Below are 22,441 nucleotides of genomic sequence, written 5' to 3'. Positions count from 1 at the left end.
TTGAAGCGCTCTCCGGCTCCCCTCGAGGCAAGGAGTCCTAGGCGTCAATAGTAGATTCGATTGTTCTCTTGTATAGGGTAAACCCTGACCATATACTACCTATCTTCAATCCAAGGTTGATAACCTACATAAGAAGTCCGAATTTCGGCATCGGTCTTGACTCTCAATATCTGTGCATACCCATAACATGCAACGGAAGCAAGTCTCAGGGTATCAGAAGAATTGACCCCGAGATCCTAAGTGACGAAATAGTTTGATCACTCTATGCAGGCTTAGACTAGAACTTAGGCAGCTTTATTATTGTAGTCTAAGCCTCAGAGGACAATTTTTCTGTCACCTACTTGGCAAGCACATCAAGAGGTAAATGATGCAATATCATTCGTCAGTACTTGGAGTATTTTGGACAGGTACCTAGGTGCCTGTCTTGAGAATGACGATGTTCTGACGGAGCGGGGTATGATGGCAATTACCCCACTTACATGGCGAAGCTCCGTGAGACGCTGAAATCCAAACACTTTGTGAGAGCCCGGTCGGTATGTAGAATTCTGGGGATGAGATTGGCTGGAGGCTTGGAAACAGTGGGAGGGTTGGGCTACTGGACAATTGGCATCCAGTGAGGTCTGAGGGGGGCTGATGGATTGAGGAAGACCGAAGACGGGATTCATGGGAGCTGGTGGAAAGCTCCTATCCCGACAGAAGCTCGGCCATCGCGCTGTTTCGGACCCCGATTTCTTTTCAAAACTCCTCTCCCCCTCTCCACTTGCATCATTCATCTTCCTGAATTCACCATCTTCCTGAAATCGCCCGAAACAAAAACAAAATACAAACAAAATACCGTCAAAATGGTCAAGGCTGGTAAGATCCCATGTTCAATCTTTGTTCTCGGCCCTAGGGTGGATGGCAGCCCTTTATAGATGCCAATTACCCACGCCTGCGATCTGCTGGGAGGGGGTTCGAGCTGGTTTGAGCGAGTTTCTCAACTCTCGTCCAACAAGATGACGGATACCATCCGCAATGTACCTTGATGGGCTTCTCCCCCGCGCTTGTAGGATCTGATGGGCGTCAAACGATGGTTCCGAGTCCCTTGATGAGCTTTGCTCATCTACCTATGGCTGCCATCATGTCCATCAAGGTCGAGCTCCAGCCTAACCACTACCATCACGACGTTACAAGTAGCCCTGTACTTTGAACATACCGCTGACGCTATATTGTACAGTGAGCGTTCTCCGTGGTGACTCCAAGGTCTCCGGTACCGTCATCTTCGAGCAGGAGTCCGAGTCTGCTCCTACTACCATCACCTGGGACATCACCGGTAACGACCCCAACGCCAAGCGAGGATTCCACATCCACACCTTCGGTGACAACACCAACGGCTGCACTTCCGCCGGCCCTCACTGTAAGCTTGTTCCTGCGTGATGGATGGGTCTCTGCATTAGATCTTGAAGATCAATTAATCGCAAGATCTTTCCGCCAGAATTCCATCTCGGCTTGACGATCAAGTATGCTAACAAGCTCAATCGTAGTCAACCCTCACAACAAGACCCACGGCGCTCCTTCTGACGAGACTCGCCACGTTGGTGATCTCGGAAACGTTGAGACTGATGGCCAGGGCAATGCCAAGGGTTCCGTTACTGATTCTCTCATCAAGCTGATTGGTCCCCACAGCGTTATTGGCGTAAGTTGCATGCTTTTATTGATACCTGGGGCTTCAGCTAATGAGGATATAGCGAACCGTTGTTATCCACGCCGGTACTGACGATCTTGGCAAGGGTGACAGCGAGGAGTCTCTCAAGACCGGTAACGCTGGACCCCGACCTGCTTGCGGTGTGTACATCCATGATTATACTTGCCTAAGATTTGTTACTGACCCTTTCAGGCGTTATTGGTATCTCCAACTAAGAATTTAGAAAACGCCGAACTGGATTGACTGAATGAAGTTCGCCATTGTTCAGTGGCCTTTGTTTAGCAAATGTCGGCCATGAGTAATGATGTGTCACGGGATATTTGATAACAATAAATCAATTCAATTCAATTCAATCCAATCCAATTCAACTGAATTCGCATGATTGAGATACGTACTCTCTCTTCGATCAAAACAGGTTGCCATTATTGGTAATAACGTAAACGGATACCTAGGTTATCGTGTTGCCACGCGGGGAAGGAGGGGTTAAGACCAGTCCATCATGAAGGTTTGGGCCTCTTGCTTCACCAAGGGCCATCTTGTAAACATTTATTACTATGTGGTGAATGCCATATAAAGATCAATATAACCTCTGGTTGTCGGCCGGCTGTTTTTACCGTATTGAGCAAACTTCAAAAATACCACAAGATCTGAACTAAATAAAGAAAGGGAGAAGACATTGCTCGATCTGGGCTACAAAGATGGAAGCTCTGAGAGCTCTAAGCTACTAACGTAGCTGAGGTTGAGCTAGCTGCTGTAGGGTGCTCAGTACCCCGCGGTCAATTTCGAAGACCCCTGAGCTTCGTCCCCACACTTGAGCCTTTAGCGGCGAAACCTGACATTGGGGCCACCTTTCCATAAGAATGGCGACCTCACACGATTTGGACCTCCACTCCACATGCTTGGATGAAGCTCTCCCTTTTTCCGTTTGTTTCCTCCTTATTTCTGTTTGTCCTTGCTTGAGCCGAATCCTAATCCTTAACAAGGCTCAAACCAAATATATCGCTTTCCTCTCCCATATCAGGTACGTAAGATTGGAACCACAGAATATTGTGCTTTTTCTCCATGAAGCGGTGTCATGATCAGAGTGAGCTCGAAGCCAGCTCCTTATTCTACTCGGAAACTCTTGGGGATGACTCTCGTCACAACGACAGCGCTTTGCTTTTAGATGCAAGCTAACAAAAGTTCTCTTTGTACGAACAGGTTTCTTCGCCTCGTCTCGTTGTCCTCGTCATAATGTCCAAGACCTTTATCGGAAACGTCAAGAGTGTGCTCAGTGGCGACACTCTGATATTGACCAGCCCTAACAACCCCAACGCTGAGCGAACCCTGTCTCTTGCCTATGTCACGGCTCCCCATCTGAAGCGCGAAGGCGACGAACCTTTCGCCTTCCAGTCACGCGAGTATCTCCGGAATCTCGTTGTCGGAAAGCCCGTACAGGCCACTGTTCTCTACACGATTCCTACATCCGGCCGAGAATTTGGAACTGCTCAGCTCAAGGATGGCACCAACCTTCCCGATGAGCTTGTTAAGGCTGGTTGGCTGAAGGTCCGTGAGGATGCCGGTCGAAAGGAAGAGACCGACGAAGTTCTTGATCGCCTTGAGACTCTCCGTCAGCTCGAAAGTAAGGCCAAGGCCGAGGATAAGGGCCTCCATGTTGGAGTTGGTGGTATCATTGAAGTTCAGAACGATCTTGGCGGTCCTGAATTCATGAAAGAGTGGAAGGGTAAGACCGTTGATGGCGTGGTAGAGCGAGTTCTCAGTGGTGACCGTCTGCTGGTGCGACTTTTGCTATCGGAAAAGAAGCACGTCCAGCCTATGACCCTCATTGCTGGCATTCGAACACCAGCCACTGAGCGAACACTTCCTTCAACTGGTGCCACCCAGCCTGCTGAGGAGTATGGAAACGAAGCCAGAGCCTTCGTCGAATCAAGATTGCTCCAACGCCAGGTTAAGGTCGAGATCGTCGGTGCTAGCCCACAAGGCCAGCTCGTCGCCGCCATTATACACCCTCGTGGAAACATTGCCGAATTCTTGCTACAAGATGGTCTGGCACGATGTAACGACTTCCACTCTACCCTTTTGGGCGAGAAGATGGCTGCTCTTCGTGCCGCTGAAAAGCAGGCACAGTCCAAGAAGCTCCGTATTCACAAGCATCACGTTGCTAAAGCTGAAGGCGGAAACCAGGATGCGATCGTTTCCAAGGTCATTGGTGCCGACATCATCATGATCAGAAACAAGGCCGGAACATCAGAAAAGCGCATCAGTATCAGCAGTGTCCGAGGTCCTCGTACTACAGAGCCCTCCGAGAGTCCCTTCAGGGAAGAGGCCAAGGAGTTCCTTCGTCAGAAGCTTATTGGAAAGCAAGTGCGCATCAGTATCGACGGCAACAAGCCTGCAACCGAAGGCTTCGAGGCCCGAGAAGTTGCTACTGTTACCGAGAAGAACACCAACATCAACCTCCTTCTGGTCGAGAACGGATGGGCCTCAGTCATCCGACACCGTAAAGATGACACCGACCGAGCTCCCAACTACGATGATCTTCTTGCTGCCCAAGAGAAGGCGAAGGAGGAGAAGAAGGGTATGTGGTCCGGCAAGCCTCAAAAGGCCAAGCAGTACACCGACCTTTCCGAGAACACACAGAAGGCCAAGATCATGCTGGCTACGCTACAACGGCAGAAGAAGGTTCCTGCTATTGTCGACTTCTGTAAGGCAGGTTCAAGATTCACGGTCTTGATTCCCCGCGAGAATGTGAAACTCACCATGGTCTTGGGTGGTATTCGAGCCCCTCGAGCGCCCCGAGCCGATGGCGAAGGTGGCGAGCCTTTCGGCAAGGAAGCTCTTGATCTGGCCAACCGCCGTTGTAACCAGCGAGATTGTGAAGTGAACATCCATGATATGGATAAGGTAGGTGGCTTCATCGGTGAGCTCTACGTCAATCGTGAGAACTTTGCCAAGGTTTTAGTTGAAGAGGGATTGGCTTCTGTTCACGCCTATTCTGCTGAAAAGTCTGGCAATGCCACCGAGCTTTTTGCGGCCGAGAAGAAGGCAAAAGAAGCCCGAAAGAACCTGTGGCAAGATTGGGATCCATCTCAAGATGAGGAGTATGAGGAAGAGGATGCCGGGGAGGCTACTCCTGAAGCCGATGCTTCCCTTGAAAAGAAGCCTACCGACTACCGTGATGTTGTCATCACTAATGTTGACGCAAATGGGAAGATCAAGCTCCAGGAGATTGGTAAGGGAACAGCTGCTCTTGAAAGCTTGATGAGTGAATTTCGAAAGTTCCACCTGGACTCCAAGAACAACAACCCTTTGAAGGATGCACCCAAGACAGGAGAGTACGTTTCAGCCAAGTTCTCCGCTGATGGCCAATGGTACCGAGCTCGTGTGAGGTCCAACGACCGCACCGCCAAGAAGTCTGAGGTCACCTACATCGACTACGGCAACAGTGAGAAGATTCCCTGGTCCAACCTTCGCGCCCTTGACCAGCCCAAGTTTGGTGCGCAGAAGCTGAAGGCTCAGGCCATCGACGCTTCTCTGTCGTTTGTTCAGCTTCCAACCGGCGCTGATTACTTTGAGGATGCCATCGGCTTTATTTACGACATCACTGAGAACAAGCGACTCGTTGCCAACTTCGACTTTGTCGACAACAAGGAGAATGTGAGCTACGTTACGTTGTACGATACTGGGTCTTCGGGCGAACTGCCTGGCCCTAATGACTCGATCAACAAAGATGTTGTTGCAGGCGGGTACGGCATGGTGCCCAAGAAGCTCAAAGCGTGGGAGCGCAGCAAGGTTTTCGAACCTACACTGAAGCACCTCAAGGAGGTTGAGGCCCAGGCGAAGCAAGATCGTCGTGGTATGTGGGAATATGGAGATATAACTGAGGACTAGACCGCCTCTGATTTTGAGTGGATTACGTAGCAACGGCCTTGGTTAAGAAGATGTTACAAACATATGTATACAGATGAGGTTTCAAACAGGGAAAACTTTCCAGGCATAATAGTGTTTGGGGGCAATCTTTTGCCGGCAGCTACAATGTACTATTAACACATTAAGGGAAAAGCGTTTATAGGAAGGAAACAAACCCTGAGAGTCAAGTACCGGCTATCTTTCATGCATGTGACTAACGCCAACATGAGCAGCTACGCTACTTTTGTGCTTGACGCCAGTTTGAGTTGAAAATGTTGGGAGATACTGACCAGTGTCATCCTCCCAGGTGTTAAATTGTGTTTCTTTTTTTTTTTTTTTTTTTTTTTTTTTTTTTTTTTTTACTTAATTAAATATGTAAATACCTTCTTCACGTAGAATTAAACAGAACCCGCAGTTAGAAGCATAGGCATAAGGGGAAAACAAACGTTCGTATTATGACGATGCTCACACACACCTTATCATTCAATGTGTTGAGTCTTAAGGCCTCATGTAGGAATCCGGAAGCATCGGAGTTCTTCCCGTCGAGGTTACCGGTAACATTGACTTCACTAAACACTTACGCCGATTTAAAGCCACATGCTATCTGGAATGGTTCAATCGATCTTGTTGCTGTTGATTGGAGCCTGTGCGTGAGTGTTTCGAAGGCACTTTTTCGGTGGAATGAATCAGAACATGAGCACATATCCATGGATAATCACGATGCGCAGTTACTGCCAGAACATAACGCAGGCAAAAACAAGCGGCTAAATATACATCACCCCCAAAGCGTCAGCTTTGCCTGTACCTTACTCCAGCTATCCACGGCATTCTATGTCCAGGTGCTAACGACATCATTGAGGGTCTCGGTGGACACAGCGAGGTCAGGCCGGGCCATTGAAGCGACTTCGCTGCCATAAGGTGGGGGGTTGGTTGCCCGCCTCGCCCGCTTAGACTGGGTTGAACTGAGGTGAGAGTGAAGTAAAGTGGTGGGGGCGGTGCGGCGGTAGCGATTACCAAGACAATAAATGGATATAGTGCTGGAGATTTGCCGATGTCGTCGAGGTTGAATAAGTGACGAGAAGTTTAGTAGAGAATGACTGATGGCTGAAAAAGCTTATGTCATGTCAGATGACAGTTCGTTCCGAGATACGGGTAAATACACGGCGCGATATGCAGCATGGTATTGTTAGGAGATAGAAGAAGTAAAGCTCAGGTACTGGGTACCAACCAGTTAGAGAAAAATACATCTCAACGTTGCTGGCTGGCGCGGCTGTAACTGAGGTTTGGGCTAGGTTGAGATGAGGCAGATGAAGTAAGGTACCCAGGCCCAGGTTATGACTTCCATGGTAAGAAGCGGGGCATCCGACGTAGGTAGCTGCCACCTTGTGTGGGACACAGCAAGCGCAGGGTGCAGCGATGGGAACGGGGGGAGGGGCGACGACCTGAGGGGCAAGGAGGAACAACAAAGAAGGAGCCAGTCGTCCTGTGTACGTCAGGTCCCTTCCCGACTTTCGGTGGAAACCCCAATCTTTTTTCTAGGTTGCTACTCCCTCATAGTCTTCCTCTTCCTCTTTCTTTTTCTTCTCTTCATTCATCTCTATTCTCACATCGCTCAATCAAGCTTCCACGATACCTACGACTTAATACGATCCCATCATGTCTACTTCCCTCGACCAGCTCAAGGCTACCGGCACCGTACGTCACCCCACCATTGCCCCTCCCATTATGATCGCGACCAAGAGAGAAGAGCGAGCATCACTTTTGCGCTCAAGTCAAGAATCAATTGAGCTTCGCTCAATCTTCAGCCAATCTTTTGGTCGTCCTCTGCCCCCTAGTTTCCATAGCTGTGCGTTCAAGACGATATGATGGCTGACCATTTGCTTTTACATGGCAACAGACTGTTGTGTCTGACTCTGGTAATTACCGCACTCCCTCGAAATTACAAAGTACTGTACTAACCTCTTCTTCTAGGCGACTTTGCCTGTTAGTATTCATTCTCTTTATTCACTGCTCCAGTTCACGGCTTTGGTTGTTTCGATACAGACATACTTTCTTATCCCACCCGTCAAATCTCGTCATGATCATCCTGATATGACGTGGCATGATATGATGGAACTTGCAATGCTAACTGACATTTAACAGCCATTGGCAAGTACAAGCCTCAGGATGCTACCACCAACCCTTCTCTCATCCTCGCTGCCTCCAAGAAGGCTGAGTACGCCAAGTTGATCGACGTCGCCATCGATTACGCTAAGCAGAAGGGTGGCCCTATCGACCAGCAGGTCGACGATGCCCTTGACCGACTCCTCGTTGAGTTCGGTAAGGAGATCCTTAAGATCATTCCCGGCAAGGTCTCCACCGAGGTCGACGCTCGTTACTCTTTCGACACTGAGGCTTCAGTCAACAAGGCTCTTCACCTCATCGAGGTAAGTTATTATACCATCAGGGCTTTCTCGACATCGCGCTCACATGATTCGGTAGCTCTACGGTGAGCAAGGTATTTCTAAGGACCGTATTTTGATCAAGATCGCTGCTACCTGGGAGGGTATCAAGGCTGCTGAGATCCTCCAGCGCGACCACGGCATCAACACCAACCTCACCCTCATGTTCTCTCTTGTCCAGGCCATTGGTGCTGCTGAGGCTGGCGCTTACCTCATCTCTCCCTTCGTTGGTCGTATCCTCGACTGGTTCAAGGCGTCCACCAAGAAGGAGTACTCCAAGGAGGAGGACCCTGGTGTCCAGTCAGTCAAGCAGATCTTCAACTACTACAAGAAGTTCGGCTACAACACCATTGTTATGGGTGCCTCGTTCCGAAACACTGGCGAGATCACTGAGCTTGCCGGCTGTGATTACCTGACCATCTCTGTATGTTGATTGTACGCATACGTTGTAGGGACTCAGTTGTGCTAACATTGCTTTACAGCCTAACCTGCTTGAGGACCTCCTTAACTCTTCCGAGCCTGTGCCCCAGAAGCTTGATGCCTCCCAGGCCTCTTCTCTGGACATCGAGAAGAAGTCCTACATCAAGGATGAGGCTCTCTTCCGCTTCGATTTCAACGAGGATCAGATGGCCGTCGAGAAGCTCCGTGAAGGTATCAGCAAGTTCGCTGCTGATGCTGTCACCCTCAAGGGTATCCTCAAGGAGAAGCTTTCCTAAGCGCTTTCATGCTCTTAAGGGGCCACGAAAATAATTTTAAAAGTCACAAAATCCTTGATATTGGGGACGAAGCGGTATCGAGTTCATGGAAAAGAACGAGCTTGGATCTGCATGCGATCTTTGTTAAAGGTTGCTTATTATACCACATACCTACTCTAGCCTAAGCCATCTACCCTCAAGTCGAGGCAAAGTGGTGAACCATGTTCTGATAGGGGCACCAGTTGTCCAGACACAGATAGTGGCTACTTAACGAATTGAGACGACATGTTACGCACAAATCCATGGCACTGCATTATATGAATATCTTAGTGTCTTGACAAGACAGAGTCATGAAAAAGTTGCAATCCAAAAGGGTTGACAAGGTAACTAACTACATAGCCATAACACCCGAACGCCTCCGAAATTCAATGCGCAATTCTCCGCCATGGCATCGTCTGACAATCATGATAGAGCATGATACCGCCACTGATAATAATCATTTCGCACAGTCAGAAGGACATCACCACCAACCCTTTTTGCACGTAACTTGCTGGGTAGAATGCTTCCATCCTCCTTCCTTGTTGGCTTGAACAACCAGAGCTGTCAGTGCGTTGCCCTTGACGCAGCCCGAGTCCAAGCCAAATGTATACGAATCCTCCTGATAGCCCATCTTGGCATCGTGGCCATATATGACCGAGCGGCGATCAGGTCCACGTAGTTTCTTTTGCGCCCTGTTCCATAATTTGGTCCATCTCTCGCCTTGATGTCCGTCGATAGGAAGCCAGACATCGCGGTCCGGATTGGTATGTCCAGAGTCAACAATATCTTCGTCGGTCGAGGATACGGTGCTTGTGGAGTCCAACTCTGGAGTCTCAGCGCGAGCGATACGAGCATGTAAATTGGCATCTTCTCCTTTGGGGACGAAACTTCGCTTGGCTTGCGCTTGTGCCGCCTCCTGTGCCTTTGCCAGCTCTTTCTGGCGTTGTTTCTCTACTTGCTGGAGCTTCTTTTCGATTTCCTTCTTACGGAACTCCTCACGAGGAAAGCGCAGGGTGCGCATGTTCATGACAGCCCAGGCATCCTGCTGCGGCAAAGGCACGCCTGGGACAAGGCCGGCATGCACAAAATAGAGAGCCATAGGCTCCGCCGACAAAATGACGGGGAGTTTCTTAAGCCATGACATTTGCGGCTCAGTCAGGCTGCGCGCGGTTTTCAGATCCTCCTCTTCACCTCGGTGCCTGGCGGCATTCTCGGAATCGAGGTAGGCTGCGACACCCTGTTGACTGCTGAGGCCGCGCCATGCGAGGATTACGCGATCTTCGTGGTTTCCGCGGACGGCGCTGGCTTTGATTTCCATAAGGCGTGCGATTACTTCCGAGGATTTAGGTCCCTTGTTTATCATGTCGCCGACGGCAATGACGTGATCAGTTTCAGGGTCGAATTCGATCTTCTTGAGTAGTTTCTCGAAGGGGTCGAGCATGCCGTGTATGTCGCCAACCACAACCAGCCGTCTTCCATTCTTTGCCGTCGGTATGTATTCGCTTGGTAGGTTCCTGATGAGGTCGATGCCGTCGTAGCTCGGTCGGTTGTACATTCCGTAGGACATGGGGTTGTCGGCTCTTAGCAACTCAACTTGGGGGACTGGATGTGCTGGCTCTTCGACGATTTTGGGTCCAACAGTCAATGCTGCGAGACGCGAGCAGCAGTAAAAAATGCTGAATACAAAGAAGAATGTCGATATGAGGACGAGTAGTCGCCGCTGTGGTGCGGTGATCATCATGACCGTGGTTCGTGGTAAGGCGAATTAGAGAGGTAAATACTGCAAAGGTGAAGCGAATTGATATCGAAGACGGGAGAAGGGTTATGACGACAACGATGATGGACAAAGCCGCATTTCCTAATCCGGTGAAGCGATGGAGACGGGATTTAAATGGAATCGTCTCGGACCAAGAGAGCAGGAAGAGCGTACGAAATGAAGCAGAAGCGTTCGCACAGCGACCCGATCCAAGCAAGCTTCCAATTCTCGAGCGGCTGTGGTGAGACCTTCCCAGCGCCAGAATCGTTCCAGGTGGGATGAGATGGTAGGTACCTTAATGCAGATGCGTACCAAAACAAAACAAATGATATGTGCCACTAGCTCACCAGGCTTGTACATAGATACCACCACTATACCTTTTCGACCCGGCGGGCCAAGCCCTTTTTCTGTTGGGATGAGGTTTCCAGACGTGCGATCGATGGCGCCAAGGACGGATGTGTACAAGGGAGGACAATTCCCCGTCTGTTCCATCAACGGGGTTGAAACCGAGAATCGGTTGGGCTAGGGGCTTTTATTCTATGATATTGACTCCTGTATCTATGGTTACTCGGAGCATCGAATTCGAAACTCTACATACCAAGGCGACAGATACTTACCTAGGTAGTTAGTTACCTTAGGTAGTAGGCATCTGGCAGTCTTGTCTTCAGATCGTGCGTGGGTGGGCGAGATCCAAGATGCATCCATGTCCAAGATGGATGCTGAGGTTGGTAGGCGCCTTAAACTTTAATTTCTTTGCGCTAGCCCGGCCATCAATACCAACCTTCATACCTTAATGTAGTAGGTAACGGTAATAAGCCAGAAATAATTATCCCAAAGTAAGCCTAAGCTCGCATAAAGTCACTAAATAATTCCGTGTCTTGGGCTCCAAAGGTGATACCCTAATGTCACCCTCATCTGACAGATAACACGCTATTGGCTACACGAGGCAATATGACAGTCAAGTCAGGGAACAGATACAACAAACCAAATCATATGTTACAAAATATAGATATTACACAAAGGTGAGTATGGGGTACAGACAACCTGCATTCTTCGCAAAAGAGTGTGCGAAGTTGCCAGGTACATATGGGCGATCAAGGTCTAGCAGATACCTCGAAAGGCAATTTTTAGTCCCGCCTTTTCTCGCATTTATTGTGCTTGGTATTGTGATCTCAAATCCGATGATCTTCGTAAGTCGTTGGTTGCTGTGACGATTCAGTGCGAGGAACCGCCTGGCTCAGTATCAAAGAGCCCTTCTCTCACTTCTTCTCCTGCGCCATAGCTGCCTGCTCGGCCTTCCACTTCTCGTTCTCGACTTCTCTCCAATCTTTAGGAATAGGTTCGTTTCCGTCCGTCTTCTTGACACCGCCTGCAAAGGCTGGCCGGCCGGCGTAAAGCTGATATCCCTGACCCTCCTCGGCTTGCTCCATCGTACGGTACGCCACAGGCATGTTGCCGCGGAATCGCTTGCGCATATCGACCATACCACGCTTGCACTCGCCGAAACCCTTCTTTAGCTGGCGGCACTTGAGGGGGAGAGTGTTGACGAGGGGTTCGCGGAGACAGTCGGCAGCGCTGTTGCGCTCGACCATGACACACTCGGATTCTTGGAGACACTGCGCGAGTGCTTCGCCTAGACAAAAAAACTAGCGTTAGAATGCATGACTGGGAAACATTTCAGAGAATCAATTGAATGTGTAGCTTACGCAGTTCTTTACATGAGCTGGGCATTTTGGCTGTGAAGGCAACGGCTTTGTCGATGTCACCACAGCGCGGTCGAATGCTCATGAGACTTCATAGGGTGGTTTTGCGGCCGACATGTGATTGGCTAGTTTCTTTTCGGGCATAATACGGCTTTGCTGAAACTGTTTCCCCCAGAATGCTCCTACTGGTGATTAGACTAAGTCGACCAAATGCATTTGTCCGAATAGAGAGTGAAAACATACCGATAATAAAACGAGCGAATCATTCGCAAATTACCTAGTCCTTACAAGTTGCTATAAGCTGCCACAGTCCAGTGAAGCAAGTCAAACTACATGTGATAGAGACAAGCTGCAGCTAAACTCTAAGAAGTATCCATCCTGGGTACCTAGGTAGGTCTTTTGATAGGTAGATACATAAGGGGATAATGGTTACAGACCCTCGAAGACACATCTACTCATCTACGTGCCCTCTCTAGGTACTGCCTTGTGTTATATTTCTGTATGTTCAAACTCCCTGTCCTCCGAACCCTCATGCATGTCTTACTTCACCTGTATGTGGAATTTTGAGCGTTTCCTCTAGCTCACTGAACGCACGTTGTACTCTTCCCTTCTCAACTTCAACAACTGCCCATCTCTGCTCTCTCCCCAACCTTACCCCCATCTTGCCTTCCCAAACACCCATCTCATCCAACAGCACCTCTACCACCCAGGCCATATTGACCTCCTCACCAAAGCGCTTCTGCACTGCCATCTCTGCGTCTACTCTCATTTTGGGAATCCTGGTGCACAGAATATGCAAGTCCAGCAGCTGAGCAAATGAGAGACCGAAATTGGGTTTCGTTCGTCGACTGCTGTAGCCTGTGACTAAAGGTGGATTAAAAATGGATCGCAGCGTTGGATCGACAAAGGCCTGTTTTGAAGGAGAGGCTATAGCATTATGTGTTGGGCCTGAGAAGTTTGATGATGTAGAGTTGAGTAGAATGATTAGTGGATTAGATAGAAGATTCCGTGAGAGGTCACGCAGGTGAGAGCCCAGAAGCTGAAGAGAAGTATGGGCGGCTACCTTTTCGCGATGGGCGAAGAGGCTGGTTAAAAGAGAGGAGAAATGGGTTATCACAATGACTTCTGGGTGCGGTGTCACTTTGCTTGGCGCCTCCTTCTCTTGCGGAGGTTCTGAAGTTTGGCGAACGGGAGAGAATGCCGTGTCCTCGTCGTCCTGGCTGTCCTGAATCTCGTCGACTGGTACCACTGTTGTTGTATCTTGCTTCTGTGCCTCATGTTCCCCGTGTGAAAAGATACCTTCTTCTTCTTCTGGCTCGCTTCGATCCAGGTCGGCCAAGACCTCCCATAAACCATCCAGATCAAATACACAGGACAGCATCACGTTATCCAGACACTGCCTCAACTTTGTCTTGTCCCTCATATATCCTCGTGTCTTGAGCTCTGCTTTGATAGCATCCCTTAAGCTCGCCAACATAACACTTGTAGGTTTCGGCGTGATGAGCAGTGCATTCTTGACCGACCCCTCCAACAAAGAATGCGCCAGTGTCTGAAGGCCAAGCTGGCAAAGGAAGGTTATTAAAACGGTTTGCAATTCTTCAGCATTGCATTTGTTCTTACCTGGACTCCTAAATCTTCATCCTCGGCGCTGATGCCCACAATACTTGCGCGTTCGAAGCCGCCCAGCAAAACATCGTCATCCACGACTGAGCATCCTGTCTTACAGGTCCCCAGGAGCGCGGCTGCATTACGCCTGTGGGCTTCTTTTCCAGCCAAAATCGAAGCTGAAATTGGCTCTACCAGGAAGTGGGAGCTCTCTCGTGAGTGAGAAGGTTGCAACGAGTCCATCGGGTAAGTCTTGATCTTGACAGTGTTTATGTAAGGATGGGGCTGGCGAAGGCGTGTGTTGATCAGCTCCCATGTCAGCGAAATACTTACCCAGCGACTTTTCGTCGAAAAAGAAAACAAACTTTGTCAAAATGAATGTTGATATTCGACAACTACCTACGCTCAGTCAACAATAAGTAAGTGCGTGAAAATGTTTTACTGATGTTACCATGCACTTTCGCAATCACGTAGGGGGAGTAATTACATGTACACAATAAGCAATAACGTGGTATTTGTTTGTGGTAATGCGTCCGCAATTTTAGACATCAATTCCTGATATAAAACATACAAAAAGGGTTCTATGACAGCCTTCCAGATTTCTGCAGCCCCATGTCTTCCCCGGTATCATGACATTACCATCAACGACCGTTGAGGCCTCGGGGTTCTGCTTCTCAAGACCTGCCTTGATTTGAATCTCCAAAACTGAGGAGGCGACCCAATACCCGGGGCCGGCTTTCCTATAACCCATGCTACCGTCCCGCCCCGAGCAAAATAAAACAATAGGAGAAGAGAAAAGGGGAGGAGTGAAAGATTGATCTAGGTCTGCATGGGCCAGATAGATTTATCTCATGGCATTTTCATGCCGCTGCTTTGGACTCGTGAGCCCTCGCTCGAGACTTTTATGGGCTTCTGCAGCAACGCATTGCAAAGGCTCGTCTTGTTGCAAAGTGTCCGAGGAATATGTTGCAGATCTCACCATGTCCCTTGGCGCCGCGTTTTCTTGGTCTCGAGTGGGCAGATTGTTGCCCTACGCGCTCTCGTTCATGTCTTCCTTGTCATTCTCTAGAAGACTGTCCTGCCTAAACTGCCGTCGCGCTGAAGTTCGGCTCACGTCAAGGAGTCGCCCGGCACCTGTCCTCCACTAAACGGCCGTTCCGGGCACACCAGGACTGTTGCTAGGAATCTCTGGCCGAGTCTTTCGTCCCTTTAAGCTCTTCATTCGTCCCATGAGACCGGTAGGCTTAGCTGGTACATCATCCAGTGCGGTGGCAGCGTCAGTCGTCGCTCGTCGCTCCAGGACTGCTCCGGCAGAAGGACGTCGCGCTCCTGGGGGACTGTTGGCCGACATAGATCCATCTCGTTGTCTAACACTGATACTCTCATCTCCCTTGCCGAATTCGGCAAAGAAAGGGTTGTTATCGGAGCCAGTACTAGCAGTGGTCGGGTAGGGGTCGGGTGTGATCCTAGAGTATTCACGACCTGGCTGATTGTAGTCTCTAGGGCCTTTGTTAATGTGGCGGATACGCTGTGCCAGCGACTTCTTTCGCTGCAGACCACCCTCAGACGTTTCTTGGGCTTGTTCGGCTTGATGACGCTGGATAGCACTTCGTGCGGCGGGTGTGCCCTCCAAGAACGTGGAGGTGCCTAGACCGACCGATTCATCGCCATGGACGATCTTGTCGCGGCCCGAAGCATCGAAAATGGGTGTCTCCTTCTTGGCCTTGGTGGGCGCCGCAAAGTCTCTGAAAGCTTCATCGGTAGCATTGCCCATAAGGACCGAGTGGTCGGCCCGGGCATTAAGCGGTCCTGCGCCTCCAAGTGAGTTGTTGAGAGAATCCTTGGGGAAAGCCTGCATGGGTGCGCGTCTCGCATTTTGACGGTTTCGGTGAGGGTTCAGCGCGTCAAAAGGACCATCATGATGGAAAACTACTATATGTCAGCAAGACCGAACCAGCGTGAGTGGGCAAGAAAAAGGGGCATACCTCCAGTCCCGTAAATACTTGTGGCATCAAGTTGGTCGATGATATCCATCCTACGGCTAGGACGGCTGGACTTTTCTCTATCACCCCGCTCACGGCGATCGCGTTCGCGTTCACGGTCGCGGTCGCTTCTATCAGTGCGTTCTTTGCCCTCTCCACGACGCTGTTGCTCGTATTGACGTCGTCTGGCGGCTTCGATCATTCGCTTCTCTTCGTCTGTGATAGGGCGCGCATCAAAGTCCACCAAAGAGGATTCAGAGTTACGTCGGGGGCGTCTTGGTGGGGCCCGTCTTTGCGGTGAGCTCTGTTGGGGTCGAGGTCCGGGACCTTGCATCCTGCGAGCGCGGATGGCTTCCTCCTGAGAACGCGTCGGGCGGTGCTTACCATCCTGAGGTGGTGGTGCAGTTCCGTCACGTCGTGGAGGCGGACCGTTCGCTGGTCGACGGTTGGCTTGCTGCTTCGCCCGTTCTTGTGCTGAGTCGTCTAGCGTCATGGAATTCTGCAAGATACTCCGTTAGCAAAGGGTTAAAATGATCTGACACCAAGACAATGAACAGGCAACAGATTCCGCAAAGCATTATTGTCAATGGTGGTGAAAGTAATAGAATGGTTGGATACGTACAAAAATCTCCTCAGCCGAAAGAGATTTGGAATCTGAGTGAGAAGACATGGCGCCAGGTGACCTTAAGGGCTGAGATAGCAAGTCGACTGGTGAGTCGAGAAACGGATTTCGTGATAATGGCCGTGGGGGAGGGTCGTCGAAAGGAGAAGAGGGTTTGCTAGAATAAAGAAGATCGGCGCTGGCGGGAGAGGGTGCGCGGTTGCGGAAGGGGTTGTTAGAAGATAAGTTGAGTGTGAGTCCAGGAGATTGACCAGAACTGGCGTGGCCTGCTTCCAAGAAAAGTATCAGCTTGCAGCCAGACAAACGGGCGCGTGCATGTAATGACGACGACAGATGGACCAAGATGAAACAAACAATCTCCTCAGCATGACACAGAATGGACGCCAGCCAAGTGGATCAGAGAGCGATTTCGCTTATGAATTGTTCTGCCAAGTGAATTTGCAATCCATTCAACCTTGGTTTCTGGATCTTATCACCTTTCTTTGCAGATGCAAGCGCCGACCTTGTGGTAGTTATCGGGCGCGAATCCCGGCGAGACTGAAGGGGAGGGAGAGTTTGGGAATGAAGTGTTTGTCGCAGATCACATCAAAGCGAAATCAAGGGGCGGGCGCTTACCAGACGGAAAAGATTGTGCAGTAGACATGATTGCAAAGGGGTCAAGCTTGGGCTTTGTGTTTCTGATTTGAAGATCCAGGAGATGATGCGGAGCCAATCGACATAAAGTTAGAAGAAAACGGCAGATTGTCCCGTCACCGTTGCAACGCAGAGTCAAACAATGCGTCACGGGTGTCGTGTACAAGCAGGAGATAGTCAGTACCTAAGCTTGCGAAACGCAAGAATGGTAGCAACCTGCCAAGTGATTGATTGTGAAGATCTGGGCGTGGTAGGTAGAGCACGCAGTTCAGGATGGGTTAAATTCCTTTGACCTAGAAGAAGCTCAGACCTAGCGTCATGCCGGGTCGACAGGAACACGGTACGCCACTCAAAAGTGAGTTGAATCCTAGTTCAACTCGGGCTGTTCAGGTACCAGGCGGGTCAATGGCTATTGGGTGGGCTGGCCTTTGTGGTGCCCAAGAGCTCAGAAAGGGGCTGGCTGAGAGCGAGCACGGGTAGTGTGATCGCCTAAACGTAGAAGCTAACAAAACACCCAAGATTCAGATGGCCCGTGGGGTTGAAGAAAGGTCTGATCGTGTAAAGCCGGGAAGGCAAGTAGTACAGTACTACCGCGTGCGAAGGAAGGCTCGGTTTTTCGCAGGCCGTTTTTTCTCTGGCTGTCAAGTCAGAGATGCCGATGAAGGGGCGCTCGATTTGCGGTGCGTGGGTAGGTAGCTCAACCAGTCAGGGTCGTCTGGTGCGAATCGTCAATGGATGTAGCGGGGCAGGCCAATGCTTGCGGCTGGCAGGGGCAACGTAGTACCTATGTAAGTACTAGAACGATGTCGCCTAAACAGGGGTGTGGTATAACCAAATGGTGATTTCCAGGGTCCAGGTAGACTCGATTGTTGAGAGCCTAGGTTGTGGTTTTTGATGGTTGCGTTGCAAGTGATCCAGCAAATTGATAGTGGTGAGTCCGGCGGTGGTTAAAAGTCAGCTCGAAGATATATTGGGAGCGATGAACAGGCTGGGCTGCTTGAAGAATCAACTCTGCTGCGGAAAACGTGCTTTGGTATTCCAGGTGGTTCGAGTTTGTGCTCGGGTCCAAATCCAAAGGGAAAATAGAATAAATAGAGTGAAGTCAGAGCGATGTATACTGCGTGAGCGATATGCTGCCGTAAGTCGGTGCTGATGAGTTGAGAGAATACGTAACGTGACGTTGATCTTGTATGTTCAACAACGATGCTATGGTAAAAGAATGAAGAACAGTCGGTCCTGGGCAGTCGACTGCTGGGAGACAGGAAAAGGTAAGGGTCACAAGAAAGGAACGTTGGAGAGCAACTTGAGTGACAGCTAGAAAAGTGAATGTTGCGGAGTTGAAGGTGAAAGAAGACAGAGAAACAATCGACGGAGAAGAAAGATGGAGAGGCACGGGACGGGAGCCCTCGGCCAAGTTAAGTTGAGCCTACCCGGACTACGTTGCCTGCCAATCCGGGAAAGAGTACGGAGAGCTACCTACCTTACTTAGGTACAGATATGAATAGACTCGCTACTAAGTTACTACTGCACTGTACCTTCTGTAAGAGCCATGACAAATGGGGAAATGGGGCTCCTGTTTGCTTTGGTGAAGCAAGTCGGTGAAAGTGGTGCAGTACCTACATCAATCGGGAAGCAGCTCAGTCAGATCCATACTACTAACCTATAAGTTGGGGTAACCATGTAAGGGAAGGTACAGTAGTGTACTCGGTAGAGATGGGAGATGAGAAAAGCAATGTTCAGAGTTCTCAAAGTGAGTACCTTAGTAATTACTGTAGATGCAATTAATTCATATAAGTAGACCTGTCTTTTCAGCTCGATAGCTAGGTAGCTGCTGACTCTGTACCTGATTACCTGCCGTACCTACAGACACGGCTACTCCTTTATGTTGTTACCACACCGATGCTACTTCCCCGGCGGCCGATTGTAGGAACCGCTCAGCGTTGTCATAACCATACGCGCAATAAATTCCAGCCGATTTGCTCGATATTCTCGGGCAGTTTCCAAGCATCGATCCTGATCCTGAATCGATAAACGTCCCCAGTCTTTCCTTCTACGGGCATAGGCATAGGTACAGTGCAATAAAGGTACCTTGCCTTGTCGGCGGAAAAAAAGTGGCGGCAGCTGACTTCCCGGCTACGCAGGGTAACGCCAGCACTACCGCTGTGGCTTAAAGAGAACGTCTAGACACTGCGCGGCTGTTTCACCTCTTTCTGTACACTTGACAGTGGCAAGTTGGAATGCGGGTTTGCGAGAAAATGGATGGAATTACAGAAAAACCAGATGCATGCATTCTCCGTAACTACAGGAGAACAGTACATTAGTAGGTAGTTACGATTGTTATCCCAGCGTCCATGGATGGAACAGTTCTGCATAAGACCAGTCAGCCGAAATGCAAGCCCCCCTGCCCCTTAAAGGTCGGTCTTACGCTATACCCAGCCCGGTCCTGGATGGAGTATCTCCTCCACACTGTCATCCATGGATGATCCACGTACCCCTGACGCCAGCCATCAGAACCCGATGCCTTACTCCACAACTATCAGTGGTCCCGGCCGGTTACATATCGATCATGGCTCAAATTTATTTTTCATCTGCCTCCTTTTTACCTTCTTTGTCCACCCAATGTTGGCTTTCAAGGGGCTGTCAGAAGCTTACAACGCAGCCGTTGAGATCTCGTATCAGATTGGTTACTTAACGGTAGAGCCAAAACATAACTGTACCGTACCATTAGATCTTTGCGAAATTAAGGTGCTTGCTTAATACTGAGTGAACCAACTCTAAACAAAGCCTGGGGTCCTCCGTATAATAACTTTGTCCTAGCCAATAATACATACTAGAGCCCGGTCCAGAGTCCAGACTGACTGAACTGAACAGTTGCATTCTAGACTAATTAGATACAACGCTGTGCTGTCCCCAAAGTTGACTGGCTTCTCGACTAGGGATCAAGGACCACGTGCTATGCAATGGGGCAGTTATCTAATGTTCAATTACAGTAGTACGGATACATCGCTACTATGTAATCTGACTCTGACACTCGCCCATGAAACACATAACATCGAGATGCCTGTCACGTTGCACAGAGTATGTCCAATAGTACCTTGGCTATTGACACATTCTCCTCGACACAACTACGGTCAAGATGCGAGTCACGGCGTGCACAGATGCAGTTATCGCCTGACTGTAACTCAGAATGCAGCTCTCACTCGAGTGGGACAGACCCTCTTGCTTAGCCTCGCGTCGTCGTCTACAGCCGATCCTAATCAGATACAAACTCGGAACCCCTCAACTACCTAACACACCTGAGCACAGGTTAGACAACCACAGATCTGATGATTTTCATGATGATCATAACTTCCAAAATTAACGATATGCTAAGCCAGGTACTTCGCTGTAACCAAGCCGGATGCAGCATCGTGACTCTGCTAGTCGAAAGTACTATAAGACCCTGATTCTCAACCCCACACTACTAGGATCGTTACCCGCAATAAACAATCTACAATACGATAGCTTCCTTCGTCTAACAAGTCCAAGGTCCGTCGCTTCCACCTCTTAAATTGCAGTAATCTCCCACTGACAATCTTTACCATTTACTTGCCAATTCCCAATTTATTTTTCTTCAGCGACAGCATCGGCCTGTTCGACCCCATCGGCCCATCTACCTATGTAAAGTCCTTGAGCTTGGTGATCTTTTGAGCTTGATGTCGGTTTGTCGACTGGTTCTGCCCTGTCATATTGTCCCATTCACCATGGTAGTTGGAGTGGTGTAGCCAAGTCTTTACCCAGGACGACCTCGGCAGTCCCAATGTCTCCTAGGAAGGCGAGCAGACAAGCCTCCATTAGCACTTCACTAACACATCATAACACAAATGGTCTTGGTAGCGACTTACCTGGTCCCCGCGGCGCCCAATACTGCCCCATCTTGCTCATATCAAGCTTATCTATCCACTCGATCAGGCTCGTAGCCGCCTTGTCTGGCATCACAGCTAATACATCAAACATTCATGAATTAGCGATTGCGTCGATTCGTGTGAAGCTGGTTTCTGCGATGTCTTACCTCCACCTTCATCCCAAAATTTGTCAAAGCCAACACCCTTTGTCAATTCGGTTCGCATAAAGCCTGGATGCACAATGCTGATAATGACGCCCTGCTCTCGAAGGTCTAAGCTGAGCAGCTTGCCCACCATATTGAGAGCTGTCTTGCTGGCATGGTGAGCGTAGTTTCCTCCCCCCTCCTTGGAATGTCGCAGTGTGATGCTGCCGGACTCGGAGGACACGAGCACTACCTTGGAATCCCTTTTTAAAAAGCCCTGGTGGATAAGCTGGTGGACGATGAAAACGGGGGCGATTGAACTGGTTGTGTACATGCGCTGCTCCTGCTCCCAGCTGGGACCTTTGTCCACGGTCAAGTCCTCTGTGGCGAAGTAACCTGCTGTGATGATCTTTGCTAGTCTTTAGAAACATGGTATACTTGGCTTTCTCACTTCACAGGAAGATAGCACTCACCAACGAGTCGATCGGTTGGGAAGAGTCCAAGAGACTGGCAAGGGTCTCGCCGACGTTAGGTTGCATGAGGTCGATGCCGGAAAGCCATATGATGTCTGTAGGGAAATCTTCAGGGCCTTCGGACGATCTGGTCGTGCCGTAGACGGTGTTGCCGCCTTGCTCAGCATATTGTTTGACAATACTGGCACCTAAACCGCGGGTTGCCCCCACCACGAGGATGACTGCCATGATATAGATGGAGGTGAAGTGGCCTCTTTTGGAGTTCGATAAATTATTGGCTGGATCTACTACTGAGGTGTGGGAAATGTTCAGTTTGATATTATCCCAGACGGCAAGTTGCTTTATACTCTCGCCTCGAGCAGGTAAGGGGGGTCTACTCTGTACCTCCTGCCACTTATGATGGTCAAAGACGTCAGTGATGTAATCGATACCTTTTATGCGATGGCGGGGTGTTCCGCTACTACGGCTCATCACGCCATAGGGGTTCACTGTATTATAAACCAGCGCAGTGGGTGTTTAGGAATTGGAAGTCAAATAACGTACCTCTTGTTTCTACCTTAACCTATTGTGGTTATAAGACAGTTCCAGACCTTTACAGCCGTGTTCCTAGTTCAATACATTGCTCACAGAACAATATTATGTAGCCAACATGCTTAACAATAGGCTCATTCCAGCCTGTGTCGGGATTTGCCCGGTGAGTATCTTGCTTGTCCCAGCGATGGTACCTCAAAATGTCCACTGTGAAGCTGGAAAACTGATCCGGCTGTGCCACGATGAAGCACAACGTTTACTGATGCCAAGATTACCTGGTTCGTTCAAAACCAGGATGCTCAATTAAGGCCTCGCTCACTATGTATGATCTCAGCGGCTCA

The 22,441-nt window shown here is 49.7% G+C and overlaps 8 protein-coding genes across 8 annotated transcripts; 3 read left to right on the top strand and 5 right to left on the bottom strand.

Moving 5' to 3' along the window:
• Positions 1-1,120: 1,120 nt before the first annotated feature.
• B0J16DRAFT_414845 (superoxide dismutase) lies at positions 1,121-2,083 on the top strand (the record flags this gene model as incomplete). Its single annotated transcript, XM_046133478.1, has 5 exons — positions 1,121-1,172; positions 1,217-1,396; positions 1,524-1,675; positions 1,728-1,824; positions 1,877-2,083. 5 exons carry the CDS (start codon positions 1,121-1,123, stop codon positions 1,897-1,899), a joined length of 504 nt encoding a protein of 167 aa, XP_045983145.1. The 3' UTR covers positions 1,900-2,083.
• Positions 2,084-2,548: 465 nt separating this feature from the next.
• B0J16DRAFT_304938 (uncharacterized protein) lies at positions 2,549-5,787 on the top strand. Its single transcript, XM_046124738.1, has 2 exons — positions 2,549-2,705; positions 2,885-5,787. Exon 2 carries the CDS (start codon positions 2,918-2,920, stop codon positions 5,573-5,575), a length of 2,658 nt encoding a protein of 885 aa, XP_045983144.1. The 5' UTR covers positions 2,549-2,705; positions 2,885-2,917; the 3' UTR covers positions 5,576-5,787.
• A 1,462-nt stretch (positions 5,788-7,249) lies between these two features.
• B0J16DRAFT_399269 (uncharacterized protein) lies at positions 7,250-9,044 on the top strand (the record flags this gene model as incomplete). Its single annotated transcript, XM_046132443.1, has 5 exons — positions 7,250-7,439; positions 7,565-7,576; positions 7,736-8,019; positions 8,075-8,458; positions 8,517-9,044. The coding sequence occupies 5 exons, from the start codon at positions 7,250-7,252 to the stop codon at positions 8,748-8,750; spliced, it is 1,104 nt and encodes a 367-aa protein (XP_045983143.1). The 3' UTR covers positions 8,751-9,044.
• A 1-nt stretch (position 9,045) lies between these two features.
• Positions 9,046-10,712, bottom strand: B0J16DRAFT_134656 (Metallo-dependent phosphatase-like protein). Its single transcript, XM_046121787.1, has one exon. It carries the CDS (start codon positions 10,507-10,509, stop codon positions 9,250-9,252), a length of 1,260 nt encoding a protein of 419 aa, XP_045983142.1. The 5' UTR covers positions 10,510-10,712; the 3' UTR covers positions 9,046-9,249.
• A 659-nt stretch (positions 10,713-11,371) lies between these two features.
• Positions 11,372-12,354, bottom strand: B0J16DRAFT_341844 (cytochrome c oxidase assembly protein PET191-domain-containing protein). The gene is made up of 2 exons (XM_046127857.1): positions 12,231-12,354; positions 11,372-12,157 (listed from the first exon to the last, which is right to left on the bottom strand). The coding sequence occupies exons 1-2, from the start codon at positions 12,310-12,312 to the stop codon at positions 11,784-11,786; spliced, it is 456 nt and encodes a 151-aa protein (XP_045983141.1). The 5' UTR covers positions 12,313-12,354; the 3' UTR covers positions 11,372-11,783.
• Positions 12,355-12,547: 193 nt separating this feature from the next.
• Positions 12,548-14,225, bottom strand: B0J16DRAFT_134530 (uncharacterized protein). Its single transcript, XM_046121786.1, has 2 exons — positions 13,848-14,225; positions 12,548-13,788 (listed from the first exon to the last, which is right to left on the bottom strand). The coding sequence occupies exons 1-2, from the start codon at positions 14,073-14,075 to the stop codon at positions 12,757-12,759; spliced, it is 1,260 nt and encodes a 419-aa protein (XP_045983140.1). The 5' UTR covers positions 14,076-14,225; the 3' UTR covers positions 12,548-12,756.
• Positions 14,226-14,938: 713 nt separating this feature from the next.
• B0J16DRAFT_134509 (Pal1 cell morphology protein-domain-containing protein) lies at positions 14,939-17,336 on the bottom strand. The gene is made up of 4 exons (XM_046121785.1): positions 17,052-17,336; positions 16,437-16,702; positions 15,818-16,313; positions 14,939-15,761 (listed from the first exon to the last, which is right to left on the bottom strand). The coding sequence occupies exons 1-4, from the start codon at positions 17,077-17,079 to the stop codon at positions 14,977-14,979; spliced, it is 1,575 nt and encodes a 524-aa protein (XP_045983139.1). The 5' UTR covers positions 17,080-17,336; the 3' UTR covers positions 14,939-14,976.
• A 3,471-nt stretch (positions 17,337-20,807) lies between these two features.
• Positions 20,808-21,797, bottom strand: B0J16DRAFT_320280 (uncharacterized protein; the record flags this gene model as incomplete). Its single annotated transcript, XM_046125560.1, has 4 exons — positions 20,808-20,875; positions 20,954-21,049; positions 21,121-21,505; positions 21,570-21,797. 4 exons carry the CDS (start codon positions 21,795-21,797, stop codon positions 20,808-20,810), a joined length of 777 nt encoding a protein of 258 aa, XP_045983138.1.
• Between the last annotated feature and the right edge of the window lie 644 nt (positions 21,798-22,441).

This window comes from Fusarium flagelliforme (assembly GCF_020744385.1).
Source record: "Fusarium flagelliforme strain FIESC 12 MPI-CAGE-AA-0113 chromosome Unknown B0J16scaffold_4, whole genome shotgun sequence".
NCBI classification, from domain to species: domain Eukaryota; kingdom Fungi; phylum Ascomycota; class Sordariomycetes; order Hypocreales; family Nectriaceae; genus Fusarium; species Fusarium flagelliforme.
The sequence above is the reverse complement of the archived record's forward strand: the minus strand, read 5'-3'. Positions and strand labels throughout refer to the sequence as shown.